Here is a 21,855-nt window from a genome sequence, read left to right as displayed (position 1 = left end):
GGGCTGCTCGCCGCCGGGACCCCCGCGCGGCTCGGACCTGGCTCCGGGGGCCGCCGTGGCCGCGCGGAGCTCCGCGGGTCGCGGCTCCCGCCGTGCTGCCAGGCGGGGGGCCTCTGTCCCGGCCGAGGGGAGGGGGAGCCGCTCCCGCACGGCCGGGGGGTGGGGGGTGTTCTGCCGTGCTGGCACCGCTGTCAGAGGGAGCTGGCGAAGGCGGGGGGGAGTCTGGCAGCCGCGGGGAAGGGACCTGCACGTCGTGGCCGGAGGGCCCCATCCTGCTTGAGAAGGACCGGCCGAACCCCTGGGTCCGGGTGAGGGGCGGCTGCACAGAGGGGCCGCGGAGAGAAAAGGGTCGGATGGGACGGAGAAACGCGGAATTCCCCTCTGCCAGCGGTGACAGGCCGGGTCGGGTGGGAGCGGGAGAGGCAGGAGCAGTGTGAGAGGGGAGGGTGCTTGGCCGTCGTGTTCCAGGCAGAGACCTGCCCTGAAGAACGTCGGGGTCTGGGGAAGAAGCGTTGGGGACTCGCAATAGAGCTGTGGAGACGCTTGCTGTGGTGAGAGCAGGAAGGAAGAGGTACAAGACCTGTAAGAAACTAAAACTAGCAATGCTGTTGAAAGAAGGCAAGTTTAGAAACTTTGACTAAGAACGAACTATTCAGACTAAACTAACACGTTGTTTCTTAATGTGTGAGAAGTTGCTCAGAATAGATTGGATGTTTCTTAATCTTGGAGAAACCCTCTCTAGCATGTGCTGAGCTCTAATGATTTTGCACTATTATTCATGGGTTTTGCTGCAGTGGAAGTCAGAGGAGCAAATTTTACGGAACTCGGAGTTCCCCTTTTTTGGTTCTTGCAGTTCAGCCGCGGCCGAGGCACAGGCTCTGTAGGAGGAAGCACTGACTAGGGAGCCATACCTGAAGGCCTTTCTCCTTCGCATGCCCCTCATTTGACAGCACAAAGTCATCCTTGAGGGCTGGAGGGTGTGGTGTTGGGTGAATATCAATCTGCCTGCCATGGATTAGTTTTAGGTGTGTCGTTCAGGTAGCAGCTGTTAGCTATGCCCCAAGTTTTCCTTCTCACAGGATTTCTGTTGGTTCTCAGGGCACTGGCTGTTTCCATCCGACAGCAGCTCTAATGAGGTTTTTCCTGCTCAGAGGTACCATGGGGCCAACTTCAGTAGTTGTGGACTGTGAAGGCCTTGGTGTGCGATTTTGCATTACCACTGATAAGTTCTGTGATGCTAAAACGATGAAGCCTCCTGGCTGCCTGTTTGTGCATCTCCGTGCCAGTATTTGTGCCTGTCTTACCCTGCAGTGGAGCAAAACCAGTTCTGGGAGCTAAAACAGTAAGAAGATCAAATCCTTCAGCAGAATTGGTTCTCTGGTGCTTTACCTTTCAGGGCGGGTCACAGCAGGGTCAGAGGAGCATCAAGGAAGAGCCTGAGGGGGAAGGGAGTGGGTCCACTTGCTTTAGCAGCAGTTAGTCATTGGCTTGGATTTGTTGTGTCATCAGTGGATACTTTGACATGAGGTACGTAAGAGTGATCCTGCTTCCATCTTACTTTCATTGCATTTGTTTGGTCATTAGTAGAGAGGCCACAGTCTCCAGCCGCAGTGACCATATAAAACCATGCAGATGTGCCTGTTCCATATATAGAGGGGCGACCAGATGAGTGTAGTGCTGGATCTATCCTGCTGTCACCGCTGCTGTGGTTTGGGTCAAGTTCCAGCATGTGATGGCAAGGAGGGATTGGAGACCCCCCTCTTGTCTTTACTGGCAGGTCCTCGGTCAGTCAGCGTAAGCTGTGACTTAGCTCCCCAAGGGCTGCGCTTCCCATGCTTGTTAAAAGCTTGGACTGTGCCTTCTGGCTTTGAGATTCCTTTCTCTGCTCTCAGCTGGGGTTGGTTTTCACAGACACTCCTGACCAAACAAACTCTTAAAACTCCTTAAGTTGCTGGGTCACTCAGGTTCCAGAACAGAGTCACAAAACTTATTTTGGGCAGTGCTTTCACTGGGGAACAGGCGATACATTACCAGTGTACCCCTCTGCTTGTAGCTCGCTCACCCCTTTGCTTCTCTCTACTGACTTTTACAATTATTATAAACTGGGGCTGGGAACTCTGCCCAACAGTTTAGAAGGTCTCGTGGAACTTAGATTACAGCACTGTGAACCTACCACTCCTCTGAGTGAAGGATTAAGTACAGGATGTTAGTATTTAGATTTTTCTGTTAAAAAGGGAAGTGTTCACACTCTATGTTTTTGTATAATTGCGCAAAACCTCCCATCTGTGCCAGATACACGGGTTAGTATCTCCTGATCTTTAGTATGTTCAGTCTCTCAGTGATTCTGTCAGATAGGAAGGTACTTCCTCCATATGTACAGGAGGAAGGTGTGTTAGAGACAGAAAAACAACCCCCGAGATCCTTGAAGAATTGTAGACATGAACTTCACTATGATCTCAAGTCAGAGGTGAGATTTTATGCTTCTCTTTTAGCTGCTTCCTGCAGCCAAATTTGGCCTTCTCTTTTAAGTATTGATGAGGGGTTTATGTGGTCTGTTTCTCGAGAGCTAAAAGCTGTGAGGTACAAAACCTGCTCCTTTCAGTTAAAGAAGGCCCAGGTGCTAAGCTTTACATGAAAGCACTGGGAGACTTTTCCTGACGTGGTGCTGAATAAGATGCTCCTGTTCTGTTCTGAGCAGCGGGAGATACCGGTCTGACTCCGCAGTGCTGCTGGGTTCCTGATTTTGCCAGCCTGTCTTTACCCGGGTCTGTCCGTAAATGCTCCCGCTCCCCTTTGTGCCCAGCAGTGATTCCTGCACCCTTCCTTGTTCCACCATGCTCGTTGTGTTGCTCATCAGAAGCCTTCACCGCTCCATCCCCCCGGGAGCTTGGTTTGGCGCGGCGGAGCCCAGTGCCCTGATGCTGTGCAGCGTTACCCCACCAGTGCACGGGGGGATGAGGGCTCTGGGCAGCCCTGGGGTGCAGCGGGCGCAGCCGGGAGCCCCACGTTGAGACCCAGCCACGGGCGCGAGGCAGCGCTGGGCTCAGTCTGTGGGGCAGGGCCCGGATCGATGGGGTATGGGCCCAGCCACGGGCATGGCTGTAGTGTCAGGGCTTTTAAAAGCCCTCTCCATTTTTCTCAGCTCCTCCACAGTTCCCTGCCTGCAACCCTGCCTGCCTCGTAGCACTCTTTCTCCTCTGTTGAGCAGTTCCATCTTCTGTCCTGCCTCACAGCTCAAGGTTTCTGGGTTGGGGATGCTTGTTGTTGCGGTCTCCATTTCCTGAAGCCATCCCACATAGCTGCTGCTCACCAGGGTCTTTAAGGGCCATGGCAGAGTGGGGAGGGATGCGCCAGCCATGGGGAGGTGAAGGGGCTACGGCCCACCGTGGAGGAGGGATGGAGACTCACAAAAATCCCCGAGGGGCGTGCTTCGAATGGCCACAGGACTTTCTGAGTTGGGAAGGAGCTTACAGCTCTCACAGCGCTGCCCAGCTGTACAGTGCCTAGTGCTGGGGGCTTTGCTGGGTGTTCTGCTCTTGTGTCTGTCAGGTGTGAGTAAATCTTACCACTTTACTCATGAAATAGGCATAGAAATCTAAGGAAGACACCAGGCCGTAGTGTTTCACTTGTACTTACAAGTCTTCACTAAGAATACTCAAGATCATTTGAGATCCTTGCAAGGACACATAGAGTCTTATATTTCAATAAATGGTCTAAAGACTAGCAACAGCTTTTTGTAAAGTTAAGAAGAAAATTAATCTTTTGGGGCTTTTTGGGTAACCTTAGGTGTCCCTGAGTGGTTGAGGCATGTGGGGGGGTGACCAGAGGGCCCTCCCTCTCTCCCTCCCGCCCCACACCCTGCTCCTTGGTGGCCTTGCCCCAGAGGTGCTGCTCACACCTGCAGAGCTCCCTGGAAGGCTTCGGGAAAGCTGCAGGTCAGAAATGACGCTTCCTCTTCAGCCCTGTATTCATCTGAGCAGGCAGTCACAATTTCAGTATTGGAAACCTCTGCTCTTGATCAGGTAGCTAAATTCTCTGTGTGAATGCCGTGTGGAGCATGATTAGTATTGAATTTGAGTGTATTTAGGGAGGTTACATGCGATCCTGACACGTGCTGGCTGAGTGCGAATAGTGTATTACCATGAAGTGTGCAGAAGTGAATGGAATCAAACACATTATCTCTTATATATGGGGGGAGCCTTAATAAGCAAGAAACTTTAACTTATATTCAGGCTGTGTAAAGTGTCAAGGCATTTTAAAAGTGTCAGCGATGGTACCTGGTGTCCTCTCTGGGAAGGCCACCACGTCCCCCCTTGGGCTGCCATCCCCTGGATGGCTTCGTACAAACCGACCTGCGCCTGCTGCCATGGGTCTGGGCGCGGGTGGAACGCGGGTGCTCTGCCACCTTCCTGCGGCAGGCGCTGTTGCCGGAGGCTGCTCTTGTCCACTCCGCAGCGTGTAGGGACAATTCGGAGTATCCCTTCCTATTTACTGTCCACAGGTGTGCTCAGCTTTAAAACGTGGAGGGATAAAGGCAGAAGGAGCAGTGCAGAGCAGCGCTGTGTACGGTCTGCGGACTGAAAGATGCTGCACGCTTCGCTTTCATAACTCATGTAGTCTGTAGATACGTTTTTTCTGAATTTGTTCTTGATGAAAGCTGTGCAGACTTTACTTTTCCATTGTGCTTGAAAGGAAAGAAATACTGTCTGTAGCTGCTCTGAAACACAGTATCTGAGAACTGATTTATGTAAACTTCCAGCAGCTTTTTTTTCTTATTATTATACTTAAGGGGGCCTTAACACCAAATGTATTTGATGCAAATTGTGCCCACTGGTTATTCTAAATTCCCTTAGCTCTAGATTCAAGCTCAATGTATTTAATTTTGTTCCACCAAGTGTTACTTAAATGTCTACCTTGACAATTCTTTGATGCTAGTGAGATTTTAATATTTTGTGTATTTTCTTCTGGCTTATGTTTCCAGTGGCTTTTAGAGGAAAAACTATAGGTGTGCCCCCAAAAAACTTGTCATGTTTTTTTGAGAAAAAACAAAGCAAGGGCTAAAACTTATCGGCAGGGAGAAATGAAATCATGGGTTTGACTTTCTCCATGAAGCAGCAGCAAAAAGACCAGATATTTTCTAATGTTAATCTGGGAAAGCATCCTGGACTAATACTAGGGAGCATATTTAACGAGGCATTTAAACCTAGCACTTTACCTGACCCATGTGGAAATGTTCTGAACCCCTGCTATATCCCCTTGTGAGCTGCAGCCCTGTCGGCTGTGCGGTCTCGGCTGGCACACGCTGTGCCCTGCTGAGCCAGCGGCATTATCCTTCAGGCCTGGTGACGAGCTGTCGAGCCTGAAATAGCAGGTACCTGGCAGCTGCTGAAGGCCCCTTTGTGGGGTGGACGGTGTGATTGATGCCGGGATGTGGCACGCTGTACTGCACGGAAAGTACTATGCTCAAGGTACTTTAAAATAACAAACAAGTTTGTTATTGCTTGGCGTGGGCACGACAGTACGTGGCCTCAGCAGGTCTGTGCCCTGCCCGCCGGACGGAGCGGCCTGGTTTCTGTGAGCGAGGACCCGGGTCCTGACTCTGCTGCTGTGATACCCGATAGCTGTTTGCAGCTGTCAGCTCTTCCTTGTCCCAGCAAAGTCTTAAAGTGCCTCTTCTGACAGGGTCCCCAAACTCCGTTCATGTTTGCTTTGCTTTTTAGTCACAAAGCACCTCTAAGGTAAAAACATCAGTGAATTTTAAGCAAACGCAGGTGGATGTTTGCACTGGTGTGGCAGTCTTTTCTGTGCTCGTGGTCACTTCTTTGTTTCATCAATTGAAATTGCTAGATGGGACTTCAGTGGTGTATCACCACCAGCTGTCCTGCAGCCTCAGATGAGCTCCAGCAGACACGGTAGGATGAAATGGAGATTTTGCTGTAGCTCTAGAGGTGCTTGCTCTGGCCCTGGAGGGGCCTGTGGTTTTCCTGGTGCTTTCTGAAACAGCAGTTGTAATCTGCTGCACCTATTTACTGCTTTAGATGCTTCTGTTCAGATGCAGAGTATCTTTAAAAGAAATCAAACTGGGCCATTGCTGAAGCGTTGAGGGAGTAGCAGTGCTCTTAACTGCTCTCCCTCAAATCTGTGCTTCAGTTGAGCTGTTCTGCAGAAGCTAAACCATCAGAAAAGCTTCATCTTTATTTTGTAGGTGAAATCTACCCCAGAGGCCTGAGGGAATCCCCCTTTTGTTGGAAAGTTCTCCTTAGGTTGGTTTAGGTGTAGCACAAAGCTTTGCTTTCTGGAGAAGGATGTGCAGGTGGGTGGCAGTGCTGGGATGTCCTTACCTTCCTGCTTAACTGGCAGAGTCATTTCGCCTGTGCTGAGGATATGTTTAGGGTAAGCTTTGACAGGTTTGAGCAAATTATAAAATGAGTTCTCTGGAACTTGAAGCTATCAAAAAAAATTGTTGGCAAGCTCTTTGCATTGTAGGTAGGTAAATGATGTGTCACAGTCGTTCATTTTCTTTGTTTAAAGAATTTTTAAAGAATGTTACAGGGAACTTTTTGAAGCAGATGTTGCCACAAAGGGAGATAAATACATGAGTCATTTGGGAAGTCAGTAACCCTGACCACCTAACCTGTTTTATAACCAGCTTTGTTTGTACTAGGTAGTGAAGAGCTGTTGGTAATCCAACACTGAAATCTAGATTTCATCCTTACAGGGAAAAAATAAGCTAGGGACTTCTCTGTATTTAAACATTACGAAGTACTCTGTATTGGGCTGTCGCTGGCAGGGTTTGGGGAGCTGCAGGGTTGAACTGTGTGGAGAGGGGCCATGAGCTGCCCTGTGCCAGTTCCAGCGGGTTCCAGCCAGCTCCAAAACAGATGAAAACAGCCCGTTGGACACCAAAGCTGCAACTGGTCAGAGCAGCACACGGTGCCTCTGCTCAAATGTATTAGAGAAAAGGTGGTAGCTGCTAGGGACAGGAGTGACAGAATGGAGACATGGGAGGAGGCACATGAGGAGGTACAGAAGGGCACATGTGAGGACAAACATGGGACGACATGTGAGGATGCAAAAAAGGAGATGAAAAGGTGACATGGGGCAGGAGGCACAAAAGGACGTGTGAAGACAAAAGGAGACAAACAAAGGTGTGAGGAGATGCAGGAGGAGATGTGAGAGGAGGCGCAAGGGGACATGCGAAAGGAGGTGTGAGGTGATGTGTGAAGAGACATGTCTAGAGCAAAGTCAGGAGGATGTGGAAGGGGACGCTGTTTGGTCCGTGGCTGGAGATGCTCCCTCGGAAGGAAGCTCTCTGCTGGAGCAGGTAACCCTTGAGGGACTGCAACCCGTGCTGGGGCAGGGACACCCCTGAGGATCTGCGGCCTGCAGGGGACCCACAGAGACACCCCTGAGGGACTGTGGAGAACCTGTGCCAGGGCCTGTCCATGCCAAGGGACTGTGGGCTATGGAGCACCCATGCTGGAGCAGAGGAGCAGTAAGAGTCAAGGAGCAGTGGGGGAAAAGTGAGATGCAAGGAGCAGCCAAAAAAACCCAAAACCATTATGCACTGACCCGTAGCCTCCTCTGCCACGTGTTACCTCAGTGAAGGGATTGGGACAGACTGAGGGTAACCCACAGTGAAAACAAGGGTAGTGTACACTAGGACGTGGGAGGAGAGGTGCTGGACTGGAGATGAGCCTGGGAAAAGAGGAGGAAAGGTGTTTACCAAAGCATTTGTGTAATTGTTTGTTGGTCTCTCCCCCCCCCCCCCCCCCCCCCCAGTATCTGATTCAGTAACTAAAAGTTTATGTTAATTTGTAATAAATTAATTAACATTCCCCCAGTCAAGGATGGTTTGCCTGTGGCAGTGTATTTGTTATGCTGGGATGTGAAGTGCAAACACTGGCTGTATCATTGCTAAGGCCCCATGGGGACTTGACCTGGGCAGAGTCTCCCCCTCGGTGGGAGCCTGACTGCTCCTGCACCGCTGTGCCCAGAGGGGCCGGCACCGGCCCTTCACCAGTGGCCAGCCTTCCACAAGCCGCGCAGGTAAAAGCTGTAGAATAGATGCAGTTCGACTTGCCAAACCCTTGTATTCAGGCTATTGAAGGTTCACTGAGGCAGAGCTGGGGTAAACTTTAGCCGTTGATGCGCCGTTTCTGCAGGTGGAGTCACAGCCCCTCTGCCCGCCCAGCAGTGGCAGAACCTCCTTACAACAGTCTCACCCCCTCGCTCCTCTGCCCACACGCGGGTGGAGGGATGGGAGAGGGCGGGCACACGGCAGGGTCTTGCCATTTCTTGCGACTATATGGGAAGGAAATGTGTGATACCTCTCAGAGTCTGCAGGAGGCAGAGTGCGAGGGCAAGGGCAGCTCGCTCCAGTGTGGCTGTTCCCTGCCCACTGTCGTTGTCTCCAGGTAGAGCAGAAACACTCAGAGAAGTCTCTGAGAGAATGAAGGTGTGTTGAAAAATCATAGGATGATATTTTGTTCAAATGAAGGAAAAAAACTGAGAGAGAAAAAAATCTCAGGGTAAATTTTTCTTTTTTTCAACTGAAGAATGATTAATCTGAAATGGAAAGCTCTGTTCTGCTATTAAGCTGACCCATAGCTATCTGCAGCAAGCATAATGTTCTCTGTTACATTCTGCACACTTTTGGTTTGTCTCACAAAACTTCTGTTTTTACTGTTGGGTTGTATTGATTTTATTTCTTTTAAATTATGCAAACTTTTACCGAAAGGGAAATGGGAATTAAAGCAGAGAAGACATTAAAATGTTTTGCATCTTTCAGACAATTTTTTTCTATAAAGAGTATATTCTTTGTGAGACCTTACTGGTTTTTTCTTTATTAAGAGCCTGGCACCACTTTGACTATGCAGGTTTTGAGCAAGGCATTGGCACATTGATGGCAGTGCCCTTCAATTAGACGGTGTGTTGACACCTTATTTCAGACTGTTGAAACCTGTTGGACTTTCTGGGAGAGAAACTTGGCTTTACTCTTCCATCTGCTGGAACATATCTCTCTCTGATTAAATCTACACTTTGGTCTTCAGAGATCTAAACCTGGGGGATGGCCAGGACAGTCATGTTAGGCTTGTGAAAGCAGAAATATCACTGTGTATCCTAGGTATAGAGGCATCCCCCTACGCTGGAGCGTACTGCTAGAGAAGGTCTGGGTCTGTCAGTACAGTAGGTGGGGAAAGAGGAGAATGTGTCTTTTAAAGATGACTGCTGTACATTACCGTTGTAAGGTTCAATTATCTTTCAGAAAGTATGGTTTTAAATTGTGAAAGAAGGGGAAAAAAATATTATTTTTTTTTTTTTAGTAAAGTGTTAAGTACTTTAGAATCTTAAACATAAAATTAAGCACATGGTCAAGAACAGAGGTGTTGTGTGAAGGAACATAATAAACACTCCCACATTGTGGAGCTTTGTAGCAAACATGGGACGGAGGATAGTTATCAAAGAATAAATGGAAAGAGAACCAGTACCATTCTGTGGTTCTGGGAGCTGAGAGCTCTTTCCAGGACAAGATGATAGCCCTGGGGCTTTAGATAAGTTCTCGGGTTTGGGGAAGGCTGTCAGGTGGTTTCCTCTGGGGAAATGAAACACCTCGGGCACAGCTGTCCCACAGGGTCGCGTGGCAGCATGGAGAAGCCAGGATGCTTTTTTTAAAGATGACCCAAAGGTGTAATTCTGGCATGAAGGAGAGTTCAGCATGTGGCTCTGCCATAGCACTGGCCTGAGGCTCGTGGTCTGTTGCCTTCCCTGTCAATGTCTTTTTCTTCTTTCCTCCCCTTCAGATCACGACGGTTGTCTTGGGAGAGCAGGCTCTGACAGGAATGAGAAGGCTCAGGATGCCCAGCTGCCTGCTAAAACTGACCAGAGTGGTGCTGAGCCACAAGCTCAGGGCTCTGTTTATCCTCGCCTTTAAATTCATGTCCTTTGCCTCCATCATGTTGTACTGGAGAATCATGAAGGACACTAAGGGCAGAGGCCAGGTCTACAGCTTGCCTGTTGAAATCCGCTGTGCTCACTCTGTGCCTTCTCCTCCCCTTGCTGTTGCCCGTGGCTCCCCTCCTTCCCCAGGGGATGTGTTTTTTGTGGAGACCTCGGAGCGGACAAACCCGAGTTACCTCTTCGTGTGCTCTGTGGAGTCAGCGGCCCGGGCACACCCTGGGACAAGGGTCATGGTGCTCATGAAAGGTTTGGCAAACGGTAACGCCTCGCTACCCAACCACTGGGCCTTCTCCTTGCTGAGCTGCTTCCCCAACGTGGAAGTCCGGCCCCTGGACTTGCGGGAGCTTTTCTCTGGAACACCTCTGGCAAAGTGGTACCTGCAGGCTCAGCAGCGCTGGGAGCCTTATTTCTTACCTGTCCTGTCTGATGCCTGCAGAATTGCCATCATGTGGAAATTTGGTGGCATCTACCTGGACACAGACTTCATTGTGCTCAAGAACTTGAAGAACCTCACCAATGTGCTTGGTACCCAGTCCAAGTATGTACTGAACGGGGCCTTTCTGTCCTTTAAGCCCAAACACAAGTTCATGGAGCTCTGCATGAAGGACTTTGTGGAGAACTACAACAGCTGGATCTGGGGCCACCAGGGCCCACAGCTCCTAACACGTGTCTTCAAGAAGTGGTGCTCCATCAGGAGCCTTCGGAGCAGCACGAGCTGCAAAGGAGTGAGTGCTCTGCCCCGTGAGGCTTTTTATCCCATTCGGTGGCAGGACTGGAAGAAATACTTTGAAGTGGTCAGCTCCTCGGAGCTTCACCACCTCTTTAATAACACCTATGCAGTGCACGTGTGGAACAAGAAGAGCCAAGGTACAAGGCTAGAGATCACGTCGCAGGCTTTGCTGGCTCAGCTGCATTCTCACTTCTGCCCTGCCACTTACGATATCATGAAGAAGGACTCTGAACGGCAGTGACTCGAGGGTCAGCTAAGAGATGTTGCCCAGGAGCCCGCAACTCTCCAGCCATTCCATCACAAATGATCCTTCTTTTGAAGTGAAGTGGTGAGAGTTGAAGATAAAACCCCTTTGTGTGGTGTAGGTGGAGCCTGTAGCTTCAGCCAATGTCTGCGCAGCTCTTTGTCTTGACTTTAACTGCCTACCAGCAACACCCTGTTTCTCTGCAGGACCCTCCTCTGCTCTGCTTGGTCAGGCAGAGAAATCTCAGGAGGGGAGCAGGTGCTGGGCTGCTTGTGGCAGCTTCCATCAGCCTTGCAGAGGAGTGAGGCCCTTTTCTATGGCTGTAAACCTGGAAGAGGCCTTTATAGAAATGCATATCCCATCGCCTGATCTGGAGGACTTCTGAAGTGCAGTCCTCAAAGCAGTGAGAGGATGGGAGAGCAAGGAACAGGAACTGAGGAGGAAGTTAAAGATCTGCTAGACAAGGTGTCCTGAGAAAAATGTAGAGGAAAACAGAGTAGAAAGAAGCGACTAAAGTGACTTATTTGTCTCTTCATTCCCTCCTCTTCAGAAGCCTTTGGTGGAGGAGACTTCCTCATGTCTGGTTTGAGCAGGAGGCAGGATGCTGCAGTCTCTGTTTGATGTCATAGACCATAGAAAACATGGAAATAATGGTGTGAATCAGAACATGAGTACCTGAGGCCAGCTCATCATTTAGAAGTTCTGGTGCAGCAATGATTTATTTTGTAGTAGTGGCAAATTAACACCCTGCAATGAGCAGGAGAGCTCATCCAAATCACACCTTAAATTGCACCTGACGCAGGAAAAGCTTGTGTCTGTCTTTTACACTGGGTTTGTCTCTAACAAAATTTCCATTAACTGTGTCTAAGGTGCACCAGCTCTTTCAGCACTTGGACGGATCCTAAAGGAATGCTATTTCCAAGTATTTCAAGGGTTAGAGAGCTTGGTAGGGAACGTGTACTGTCTAAATTTAAGTCCATTTGAGTCATTTGTGGTGGACCTCTTCAAGTAGCCCGGAGTACTCCTGCAATTCACTGTTCAGGAGTACAAATGTCTCCTGGGAAGTCTTGAGGAGGACAGTGGAAAGCTTTACTCATCTCCCTGAGCATCTTCCTGAATTGCAGTGGAGAATGTTAATGTATCTCTCACAAGGTGCTGTTGTGCCTCTGAGGGTTCCCACCACAGAGACGAGTTTGTTGGACAAACTGCTGGAGAAAACTTGTCCTTTTGGCCATCAAGGCAAGGGACGTGTTGATGCTCTTACAATTCTTGTCAGAAAGTAATGAAGAGAGAGCAGTGAGAAACAAGAATAAGGCCAAGACCATCAGCATTGTTCCATCTGGTCCCCACCACACTCTAAAGGGGATTGCTGAGGCAGTGAGCTTGGCACTGTGGTAGGGGTAATGCAGATGAGCAGAGCACCGGCCATCCCCTCTCCTACACTACTAAGATTATGGTCTCATTGTAAAATCTTTCCTGCCTCCCATGTGGCTCCGTTTCTTATCCTGGGAACAGCAGTGGGGTGGTCCAATGACCCCTCTGATGACCATGAGTCAGTCAGATCTTCAGTGTCACCTGGCCCCAAAGCGACAGCTCCTTCACGTGGTGCTTCCTGCGAGTTCTCGGAGTGTGACTCAGATGATTTCTAGATCTGCAGCTGGCTGAGGCCTCTTCTGTTTCCCAGGTCAGCCCTAAGCAATGTGAAGTTCGCTCAGTTCAGTCAAGGCAGTGGTCAAAAATGTAAAAGACTGTGCATGCAACTTCTCTGTCTCAGGTTTATTTGTCCCTTCTTTGATGAAAAAAATGAGACAAATTACCCATCATTTACAAACACTTGCCTGTCCCTCAGGGACATGGCTGTGCATGCGCGCTTGAGGAGGGCATGCACTTTTTTTTTAAATGCTGCTCTGCCCGGGGCTGATCAAAGGCCAGAGCTGCTTGGGTTGAAAGCTGCCCACCTGTGAGTTGGGCAGGGGGGAGGTCTGTGCGCCAGTAGCTACTCTGCAGTGAAGAAGGTGCTGGAAACACCCCTCTGGTGGCGGGCACCGTGTGTGTATGTGGGTAGCGCTGCCTCTTTTTTCTGCCCAGCTTGATGGTGTATCCTGGAGGCGTTCAGGATTTTGAATGTCTGCAGCCTTCCCAATGTTAAACATCTTTAAGAACAAAGACTCTGTAGGGAAGCAGCAGATCTTTCTGACTGTATAAGCATTCCTCAGCGTGCTGAGCGGTATAAACAGATGCTGTTCCCGCTCCCTGTTCTTGCTGTCACTACTCTGTGGGGTTTTTTCACTGCTTTCTTTAGAAGCAGTTGCAAAACTGTCAGCCCTGGCCTAGTGTGTGGTCAGTGAGGCGTGGTTTCTCCTTCTACTGGTTCCTTCTGTTTTGGGTCATTTGGGCTACTCAGCAGGAATCTTGGTGAGCCAGGAACCCCAGGGATGGTAAAATGGGGATCATAAAGTTGTAACAGGGGACTCTACTGTGGCAATACCATTAGCTGACTGTGGGAGTGTTTGGCACCCACTGCAATGAATATATGGCTTGATGTACTGCTGCCTCTTGTAGGAAAGTGCCTTTTTTGGATAAATGGGGTGTAGTTTTTGGTTTTTTTCTCTTTTTTTTCTCCTGTAGAGTCAACGTTCTGAGGTTTGATAAGGAGAGAATCAAACCAAAGCAGCCTTTGGCCTTTTTCCCTTTGTCTTGAGAAAGAAAAATAAATAGTTTTTGCTATTACTTTTCTCTGCCATGATGTTCTATTTTATTCTGCAAGGCGTTGGTGGTGGGTCTGAACAATCTGTTAATTATTGTGTCCTGAAGTGACTCACTAAAATGACAAGAGTGGAATGAAGATGAGACAAGTTGAGCATAAGCACACGTGGAAAGAAGGCTCTGCGGACCGTGACTGCCTGCCATCTTTGGGATCCAAGCGGGGGGAAGAGAGGAATGCACAGTGTGTGGTACTGATTCCCAGTCCAACCAGGTATTGCCCCATCCTTCATGATCTCCAGTCTACCTGAAGGTCTGGATGTTATGGAATAGGAAACTCCATGAGAAATGTTGTTGCTTTTTCCCTGGGTGAGGGGCTACAGCTTCCATTAGTAGTGACAGCGTCTGTACTCTTGTAGTCCTAAAAGTGGAAGGCTTGTGTGTGCTGCAGCCATTCATCTTCCCACCTGCCTTTCAGAGCCTAATCTAAACAACCTGGGATCCAGGGGAGTGTTTTGAGAAGCTGTGAAAGGACTGGTGGGGTCTGCTCTACAGTGGGGTTTTGTTGTGACTCCTTGAGTCAAGAGCCAGGGCAGCAGTTTTCCCTTGAGATGTAAATTAGTTGTCTGTGCTTTTTTGCATTGTTGATGTGTGGTCAGGGATGATAAGTGGTGAGCAGGCACTGGCTGTTTCTCGCCCTGTCTCCTTTGTCCTTGAGCTCGTGCAGATTAACTGGCACACAGATGTGCAGTACATCAAGGAGAGAAGCCAGGGGTGGGGGCTGGAGATGCACAATTGGACACTGTGACAGGAGTTAAAAAGGATCAGCATCAGCAGGGTAATCCTGGACCCCGTCTCCTGGGATGAGGCTGAATGATGATTATTTTCTCTGTGCTGGCTGAGAACTCTCCTATGCCAGGAGCTCTTGTGTTGGGGGGATCCAAGATGTGCGGTAAGTAGTAGTAGGGCTCTTTTTCTCCCTGTTCTTCTCTCTGTTTCTTCTTCCTCCTCCCAAAATGTGTTGACCAGGAAGGCTGTGGTGCAGAGTAGGTTAAGAGCCATTCTTGGTGAAAAGTGCAGTTACCTGCCTTAATCTTATATATGCTGAGAGCTGAGGTCTGTCTAGGACTGTTTTTTCCTCAGCACGAGAGAAGAGGAATAACAAATTTGTGTGTGGATATGCCATTTGTGAACACCAGCACTCTGGTCTCTCACACACACTTCAGGTTCAGCTCTTTCAAGTATTTGTGACTGTGCCTTGTCCACTTGGCTTGTGGTATCTCTGGTATCTTCTTTGCAACCATGCCTGCCACTCAGATGAACAGGCATAGGCCAGAATAGAAAACTCCAGGAGGAAATGACCAGCTCAGTGGACAGGGGAAGAGCATTGGATGTTGTTTATTGTGAGGCTTTTGACACAGTCTCCACAACAGCCTCTAGACACACTGATGGAACGTGGAGCACATAAACACAGTGAGGTGGGTTGCAAACTGGCTGAACTTCTGGACTTGAAGGACTGTGAGTGACACACAGTCCAGGTGGAGAGCAGTAACTAGTGGTGTGCTCGAAGGATCTGTGCTGGGGCCAGCACTGCTTAACCCTTTATTAATGACCTTGATGTCAAGGCTGGATTCTATTCCATTGTCAGGTTTGCAGATGATGCAAAACTGGAGGAGTGGTTGATGGACACGGTGGGTAAGCTGCCTCTGAAAGTGATCTCGGCAAGCTGGAGAAACAAGCCAGCAGAGATCTCAGGATGTTCAGCAAAGACAGATGCAGCTGGTGAGGGGTAACTCCGTGTGCCTGTGGACGAGGAGCTGGCCGGGAGCCAGCAGCGTGTCCCTGCGGCAAAGGTGCCAGCAGCCAAGGCAAGCAAATCCCTCCCCACCCCCCCCCCCGCGGCCTACCATGGCTGGGACGCCACTGGAGCTGGCCCTGGGCTCCGCACCCGCTCGGGGGTCAGGGCTGGCCCCAGCTGCCCCCGAGCCCGCTCAGCAAGCAGCAGCTCCCCGGCCCTGGCTGACAGCACCCAGGCCCAGGACCTTGGCAGGATGCATCTCTCATGAATTCAGGTGTCACCATTCTCAGTAACGCTGCCGCTGGGTGCAGGCTGATCCTGTCCAAGAACAAACCAGCTCCTGCTGGCTCTTTTCTACAATTGGCAAAGCTGCTGAGCAAGGTCACTTCACTGAAACTGAGCGTCCCTGCTTCTTTGGAAGCTGTTACAGCTCTGTCTTAATTCAGTCAACAAATTTCCTACGCTGTCGAAGTGTAATATCATTACTGACCATATTCCACTGATCTTAGACTACTGCTTATTGTATTTAGGGAGGCTGAAGCTGAAATTGAACATGCCTCCTGTTGTTTTTTTTTTTTTTTTGAAGCTGTTACACCTGTATCTTAATTCATTCAAAAAATTTCCTACTGTCAGAGTGTAATAGCATTACTGACCATTTTCCACTAATCTTAGACTACTGCTTATTTTATTTAGGAAGACTGAAGCTGACTTGAAGCTTAATGATGTTGCCATGCCTGGCTATGTGATCTTCTGTTTGTGGCCATTACTTATGTACCACATTGGTTCTCTCTGCTGCAAATAACAGAGTCTGTATATTTTTTTCTGGATAACTTCAGTGAGATGCCATCACATCTATGGCAACTTTCTGTACAGTAATTTGGGAATCGCAGCTATAAAACCTGCCATATCACTTCTCTCCATAATCCATTTATCTTTTGCAGAAACTTGCTAATGTCATCCTCCGCCTCTTTGCTGTGGCTTGCTCTTAATTCTTCTTACCCTATGGAGTGTCTGTCCAGCACTGCAATACAGTGATACGAGTGGATATTTTCACTGTTCTTTATTTCAGGAGAAAACTTAATTCTAAACAGCGTGTAAGTGGAATTTGGTATTGCAGGGTGCACTCTGGGAAGCTGCAGTTGTGATTAAGTACCAACGATGCAGTTCAGAGACAGGTGCCTTAAGTGTCCTCTGTCTGCAGCTGCAGTATCTTATGCCTCGGTCCAATGTACCTGTTTCAGTTACAATATTTGCTCTCATCTCACCTGAAATATTTGCACATGCTTGGTCTGTCATTCTCTCTAGGGTCAGAAGGAGGAGCTCTAAAGCTGTTGCTAAATGCTAAATTCTAATTCCCTGAATACTGGGGTAATTAGTGGGTGGATTCATCCCTGTTTGGTACTGATCTGCTTTTCTCTGCCTGACAGGCTGATAGTCACCTGCTGAATGCTGGTATTGTCAGATCTTACCTCTTCTGCTCTTGTTGGCAATGATAAATCTGGAGAAAATGGAGATCTTCAGCTGTTTTCTGGTGGGTCCCCTGACTCCTGTCAGGCTGCTTGTTATCAGTGAATACTGTTCAACACTCCTAGCAGCTACCTGGGTACGCAGCAGGACTTTGCTGGACCTTTTTCCCCTCTGTTTTTGTTACTGAATTTCTAGCAAATTTACACACCCCCTCCAGTGTTTTTCTGTTCATAATGTCCACACGCTTACTTGAGGGGACATTGCTAAACTCAAGAACACTTGATTCGTTCTCCTAAAGACAGCTGGGAGTTGTGCAATCGCTTCTTCCAAGGCTGATCAAAGCTATGTTGCCATCTTGCTACTTGATGTACCATAAATATAGCTTTTAAATAGTTTAATGGCATAAGGTAGTTGAAGTTGCACTAAAATTATGCAACAAAGACAAGCAAGGATAAAACAAAGACAGAAGGGAAAGTATGGCACAGTGTACTTTCATTTAGCCTGTGGAGCTAGATTTGGGTGTTCATAACGTATTCTGGCCAATCTTAGCTGCATGAGATTCTCCAGCCCAGCCCCAGTCTCAGTTCCTCTAGCACTGAGTCCTTTGCTTCCCCAGCAGCACCTTCCCTAAACCCAGAAGGCTGTTTTTAATGCGCAGAACTGCAGGAATCACAGCTGAATTGGCCATGAGAGGGCACAGCTATTGCTTTAATATGTTGCTATGCAAGGGACTGTCCAAAGCATTTTGCTCGGTTTAAGATACAAAACCATATTTAACCAGTCTCTTGTAAAGCTGTATTTAAGCATGTTATGAGAGACATCAAAGAATTACATTCCCAATCCATTTTAGTTAATACTAGTAGGAGGTACAGGTTATGTTTCTCTTAGAGGCTCCCTTCTTCCGGGATGAGTGCGAGAGCCACCATGTGTTTTCTTGTCACTGCTGGGTGAGATCTAGTAAATGTGGTGACCAGGAAGCCAACACAAGGAGCACCCAAAAAGGGAGGGCAGTGGGAAGGCTTTGAGGACAGAGAATCCAGCTCATCTCCTCTGAGCACAGAACCACTAGGTTTGGGTCTTCTTTCCAACGACCCTAGGGATGTGCACCACGTGCAGGTAGGCTCACAGGACAGGCACTGAGTATCTGCTGTTACAATTTGAGCAGTAAAGGATTGCAGGAACTGGTGATGCTTGTTTGGCTTTGTGTGCAATTCGTGTTGTACCATCATCCAGTTATCATGCAGTTTTGGTTGTTTCCATTTTTTGCTGTGTGGTTCTGCTACCAAGGAAGATACCAGTGAAGCATATTCACAGTCAAGCAGAGCAGGAAACGCCTTTGCTCAGGGCAGGGTGTTGCAGCACCCCTCAGGGGCACCAAGAGTAGATACAAGCACGTGCTGATCCAGCAGCATCAGGTGGGTTGAAGTCCTTGCATGGTGGAGTTACAATATCATCTATGACAGCAGCCCTTTGTCTGTTCCCTTTGTACTACATATTATCCTTTTTGTGATTGGAACAAGGGAAACTCACTATCATTTAAAGGTCAGCCTTTACCTTGTGCAGTAAGGTGTCTCTGTTTTACAGTTTTTGTTTGGACTGGGTTTTTTGGTTTTGTTTGCATATTTCCAGTCCTGCATTGGTTAGCTAGACTTTTAAATTTGGTAAGCAAGGTTATGAAAATTATATGTAGTATTTCAGTATTTTGCAAATCATACATGATCAGAAAATACACCTTTAGCAGGTTTCTTGCTCTGTTGAAGAAATTCTTGTGGTATGTGCATATCTAACCAGTCCTTGTCACACTCTGAGAGTCTTAGCATCTGCCTGTTTCCGCACTGCCACGAGAAGCGTTGCATTCCTTTCATTGGAGTACTGAACACATCTGTAGCGCTGCAGTGTGTGCAAGGATTTGGGGCAGGGAGAGTGGTCTGGGAAGCTGCAGAGCCATAAGCCTGACATTGCAAGCAACTGAGTAGAAACTGCTGTAAACCCTGAACTTAGTGGCTGTGTGGATAAAGATGGTATTTTATGAAGGTGTCAACATTCCCCCATAAGGGAAGGTCAGTCACCAGAGAGCACAGGAACAAGGGGAAGCTGTCATAAAAGGAGGGATACCTGAATCTGGCAGTCATTCAACTAAGTATCTGACATGAGAGGGAGTATTTCCAAATGAATGAGTAAATCAGTTGTTTGAGAGAGTGTGTGTTCAAAGGAGCATTCAGAACTGAAGTCTTGGGTGGGAGGAGGCAGCTATATGACAACAGCTCAGTTGTGGCGGCTGCCCAAGCAGCATGAGCACAGGGAATTCTTAGCAAAGGAGTAGGAAACAAAACAGCAACCGGTTTCCTGCTGCAGTGCAAAGCTTAATGCATAGTGATAATGGGGTTTCAATTTCCTTGCTTTTTTAATTTTCTTTTTTTTTTTTCTGATTAATTCCGAATTAGATGGCTTCTTCACAGCACAGCTGCATGACCCTGATATCAGCAACTGTATTAGCTGAACATATAAGCTCACATCCTCTTGGTCTGTGTGGTTTTTTCCAAGTGCTTAGACTGCATTTTTCACATTTCTCTTCAGGAAAAAGTGCTGGGCCACAGAGTTATAGGTACTCTTAGAGACACTAATCTCTTGAAAATCTTGTCCAGCAGAGCAGTGACTTCTGTGATAGCTTGAAAGGAGGGACAGGTGAGTAGTATTTTCAGTTTCTGTGCAATGGCACTTGCAATTTTAGAGGAACGTACAGAGCTAGATTTCTTGTGTTTGTTTTGTGAAATAAATGGACTGGCTAATGTAGAATCCAAAATGTCCTCTTACCCGCTACAAAAGCAGAAATGTATTTCTAAATATATAGAAGTGCTATTGCAGTAGAAGTTCCACCTCTTATTAAAAATATGCATGTAACCTTGAAGTTTGCTCACAGTTAGATTAGAGCTGTGCTTTTCCTGCCTTCTCTACCACAAAGGATCTGTCCCCTCAAGCCTGTACCTGCTTTCTCTTCTACAGTTTACCAAGCTAAAAACCAGCTCTGGTGTGAAGGGAGGGGGAAATAGGTATGTAAAAAACAGAGTGAGGTTTTTTTGCTGTCTATAATGCTGACAGCACATGCTGGCATTTCTCTGCAGCAGCAGAAAATGTTCTGGGAACCCAGAGCTGATGATTTGTGTCTTGGCTACCTCTCCTCTGTCCTCCAAGCCACAGTGCCTAGTGGAGAGCCGTGTTCCATGCTGTTGCATTTGGAAACCTCGCAGTGCAGATGATAAGTCTTTTTCTGGCTACATGGGGAGTTTAGTGTGTGACCCCGTCACAGTAACCAGGGGTGAATGACAAATGGGATTATGCCAGCTGAGTTTTCTGTCCTGTCCCCTGTCTGTTTGGTTACAGCTGCTTTAATTAAAGCTTTTGTTGTTTCCTGAAGTTCTCTGTTCTAGAGCATGGAGATTTGGATTTGGAGATGGAGCAGAGGGAGGCAGGTGTCACGGTCCACTTGGTGGACTCATGATGGTTCATTTGCTACAATCTTGAAAGTGCAAAATTAAGGTGACCAACACCAAAGGGGATAGCAGTAATAAAACAGTCAAACTTGATTGTGTTGCCCGTGAAGCGGCACGCGATAGTTAGAGATGGATGAAAGACAGGAAAAAGGTAAAGTTAAGTTTTAGAGAGAGGAGGGAGAGAGGTTATAGCTACCACCGCTGATCTCATGACGTCCTAACAGTCCCGGGTCCAGCTGATGCTGCGTCGTCAATCGTCGTGGTCCTTGGTGGGGAAGCTTCCAGTTTTTGTTGTCCAGAAGTCATCCTTTTATGCTCAGTAACACACCTTGCTCAACCTCCACTTCAGGTGCCTTCTCGAGCGAGGCCATCACCATGCGCAGGGGGGAACGTCCGAGGCGTGGTCAGTCTTGGAGGCGGGCAGCCTTCCGCCAGGAGGGGTGTTTTGGTATTATAATGAAGCAAAGTTCATCTAAGGTTCATTATTTCTTCATCAGTGATGAAGATGATCTTGTGATCCATCTTTTCTGACAGTGGCTAGCGGTTATCTCTAGCACAGCACTCTTTGTACTGCATGGCTCAGGCACTGCGGAACAGCCCAGCACCGTCTGCACCGCACGGTCAGTGCTCAGGGGAACAGCCCAGCACCGCCTGCACCGCACGGTCAGTGCTCAGGGGAACAGCCCAGCACCGCCTGCACCGCACGGTCAGTGCTCAGGGGAACAGCCCAGCACCGCCTGCACCGCACGGTCAGTGCTCAGGGGAACAGCCCAGCACCGCCTGCACCGCACGGTCAGTGCTCAGGGGAACAGCCCAGCACCGCCTGCACCGCACGGTCAGTGCTCAGGGGAACAGCCCAGCACCGCCTGCACCGCACGGTCAGTGCTCAGGGGAACAGCCCAGCACCGCCTGCACCGCACGGTCAGTGCTCAGGGGAACAGCCCAGCACCGCCTGCACCGCACGGTCAGTGCTCAGGGGAACAGCCCGGCACCGCCTGCACCGCACGGTCAGTGCTCAGGGGAACAGCCCGGCACCGCCTGCACCGCACGGTCAGTGCTCAGGGGAACAGCCCGGCACCGCCTGCACCGCACGGTCAGTGCTCAGGGGAACAGCCCAGCACTCGCTGTGTCACACAGCTCTGCATTCAGGAGCCTTGGCACCACATTCCGCTCCAGGGATCAGCAAGGCCAAGCAGGCCATTGTCAGGTACCTCACTGTCCATGTCCCTGATGACAATGTTGACACAATGCTGATCTTCTGACTGACTCTTACACCACTCCGTGGCTCAACATGGTCGTCAGGATGTCAGGACCGTTGGTGGTAGCCTAGTAAAGAAGAGGAAGAAGAAAAGGGAAAGAAAGAGAGAGAGAGAGGGAGAGAAGATAGAAAGGAAACTACAGTGATCAAACTATTTACAAAAGTTAAATTTACGTAACAATTACAATCAAAGCTGTTTATATA

The 21,855-nt window shown here is 48.7% G+C and overlaps 2 protein-coding genes across 6 annotated transcripts in view; both read left to right on the top strand.

The window, feature by feature from the left end:
• The window catches only part of LOC141958809 (lactosylceramide 4-alpha-galactosyltransferase-like), a 38,918-nt gene that overhangs the window by 268 nt on the left and 16,795 nt on the right, over positions 1-21,855 (top strand). For 2 of the 5 annotated variants that reach the window (XR_012633352.1, XM_074901704.1), the window contains exon 1: positions 16,906-16,966. The exons of 1 other annotated variant lie outside the window; for it this stretch is intronic. Coding sequence is in view for 1 of the 4 variants with exons in the window: in XM_074901704.1 (XP_074757805.1) it covers positions 16,925-16,966 (42 nt within the window). In the remaining 3 variants the exon portion in view is untranslated. Of the gene's footprint in view, positions 1-10,970; positions 12,619-13,748; positions 13,912-16,905; positions 16,967-18,883; positions 19,588-21,855 lie in introns of those variants that run through there. 2 more of the 5 variants (XM_074901705.1, XM_074901707.1) reach the window with 2 other exon arrangements.
• On the top strand, positions 237-13,664 carry LOC141958810 (lactosylceramide 4-alpha-galactosyltransferase-like). Its single transcript, XM_074901708.1, has 2 exons — positions 237-308; positions 9,804-13,664. The coding sequence occupies exon 2, from the start codon at positions 9,843-9,845 to the stop codon at positions 10,929-10,931; it is 1,089 nt and encodes a 362-aa protein (XP_074757809.1). The 5' UTR covers positions 237-308; positions 9,804-9,842; the 3' UTR covers positions 10,932-13,664.

The sequence above is a fragment of the Athene noctua genome, chromosome 3 (genome assembly GCF_965140245.1).
Source record: "Athene noctua chromosome 3, bAthNoc1.hap1.1, whole genome shotgun sequence".
NCBI classification, from domain to species: Eukaryota; Metazoa; Chordata; class Aves; order Strigiformes; family Strigidae; genus Athene; species Athene noctua.
Note: the sequence above shows the minus strand (reverse complement) of the source record. Positions and strands in the feature narration are given on the sequence as shown.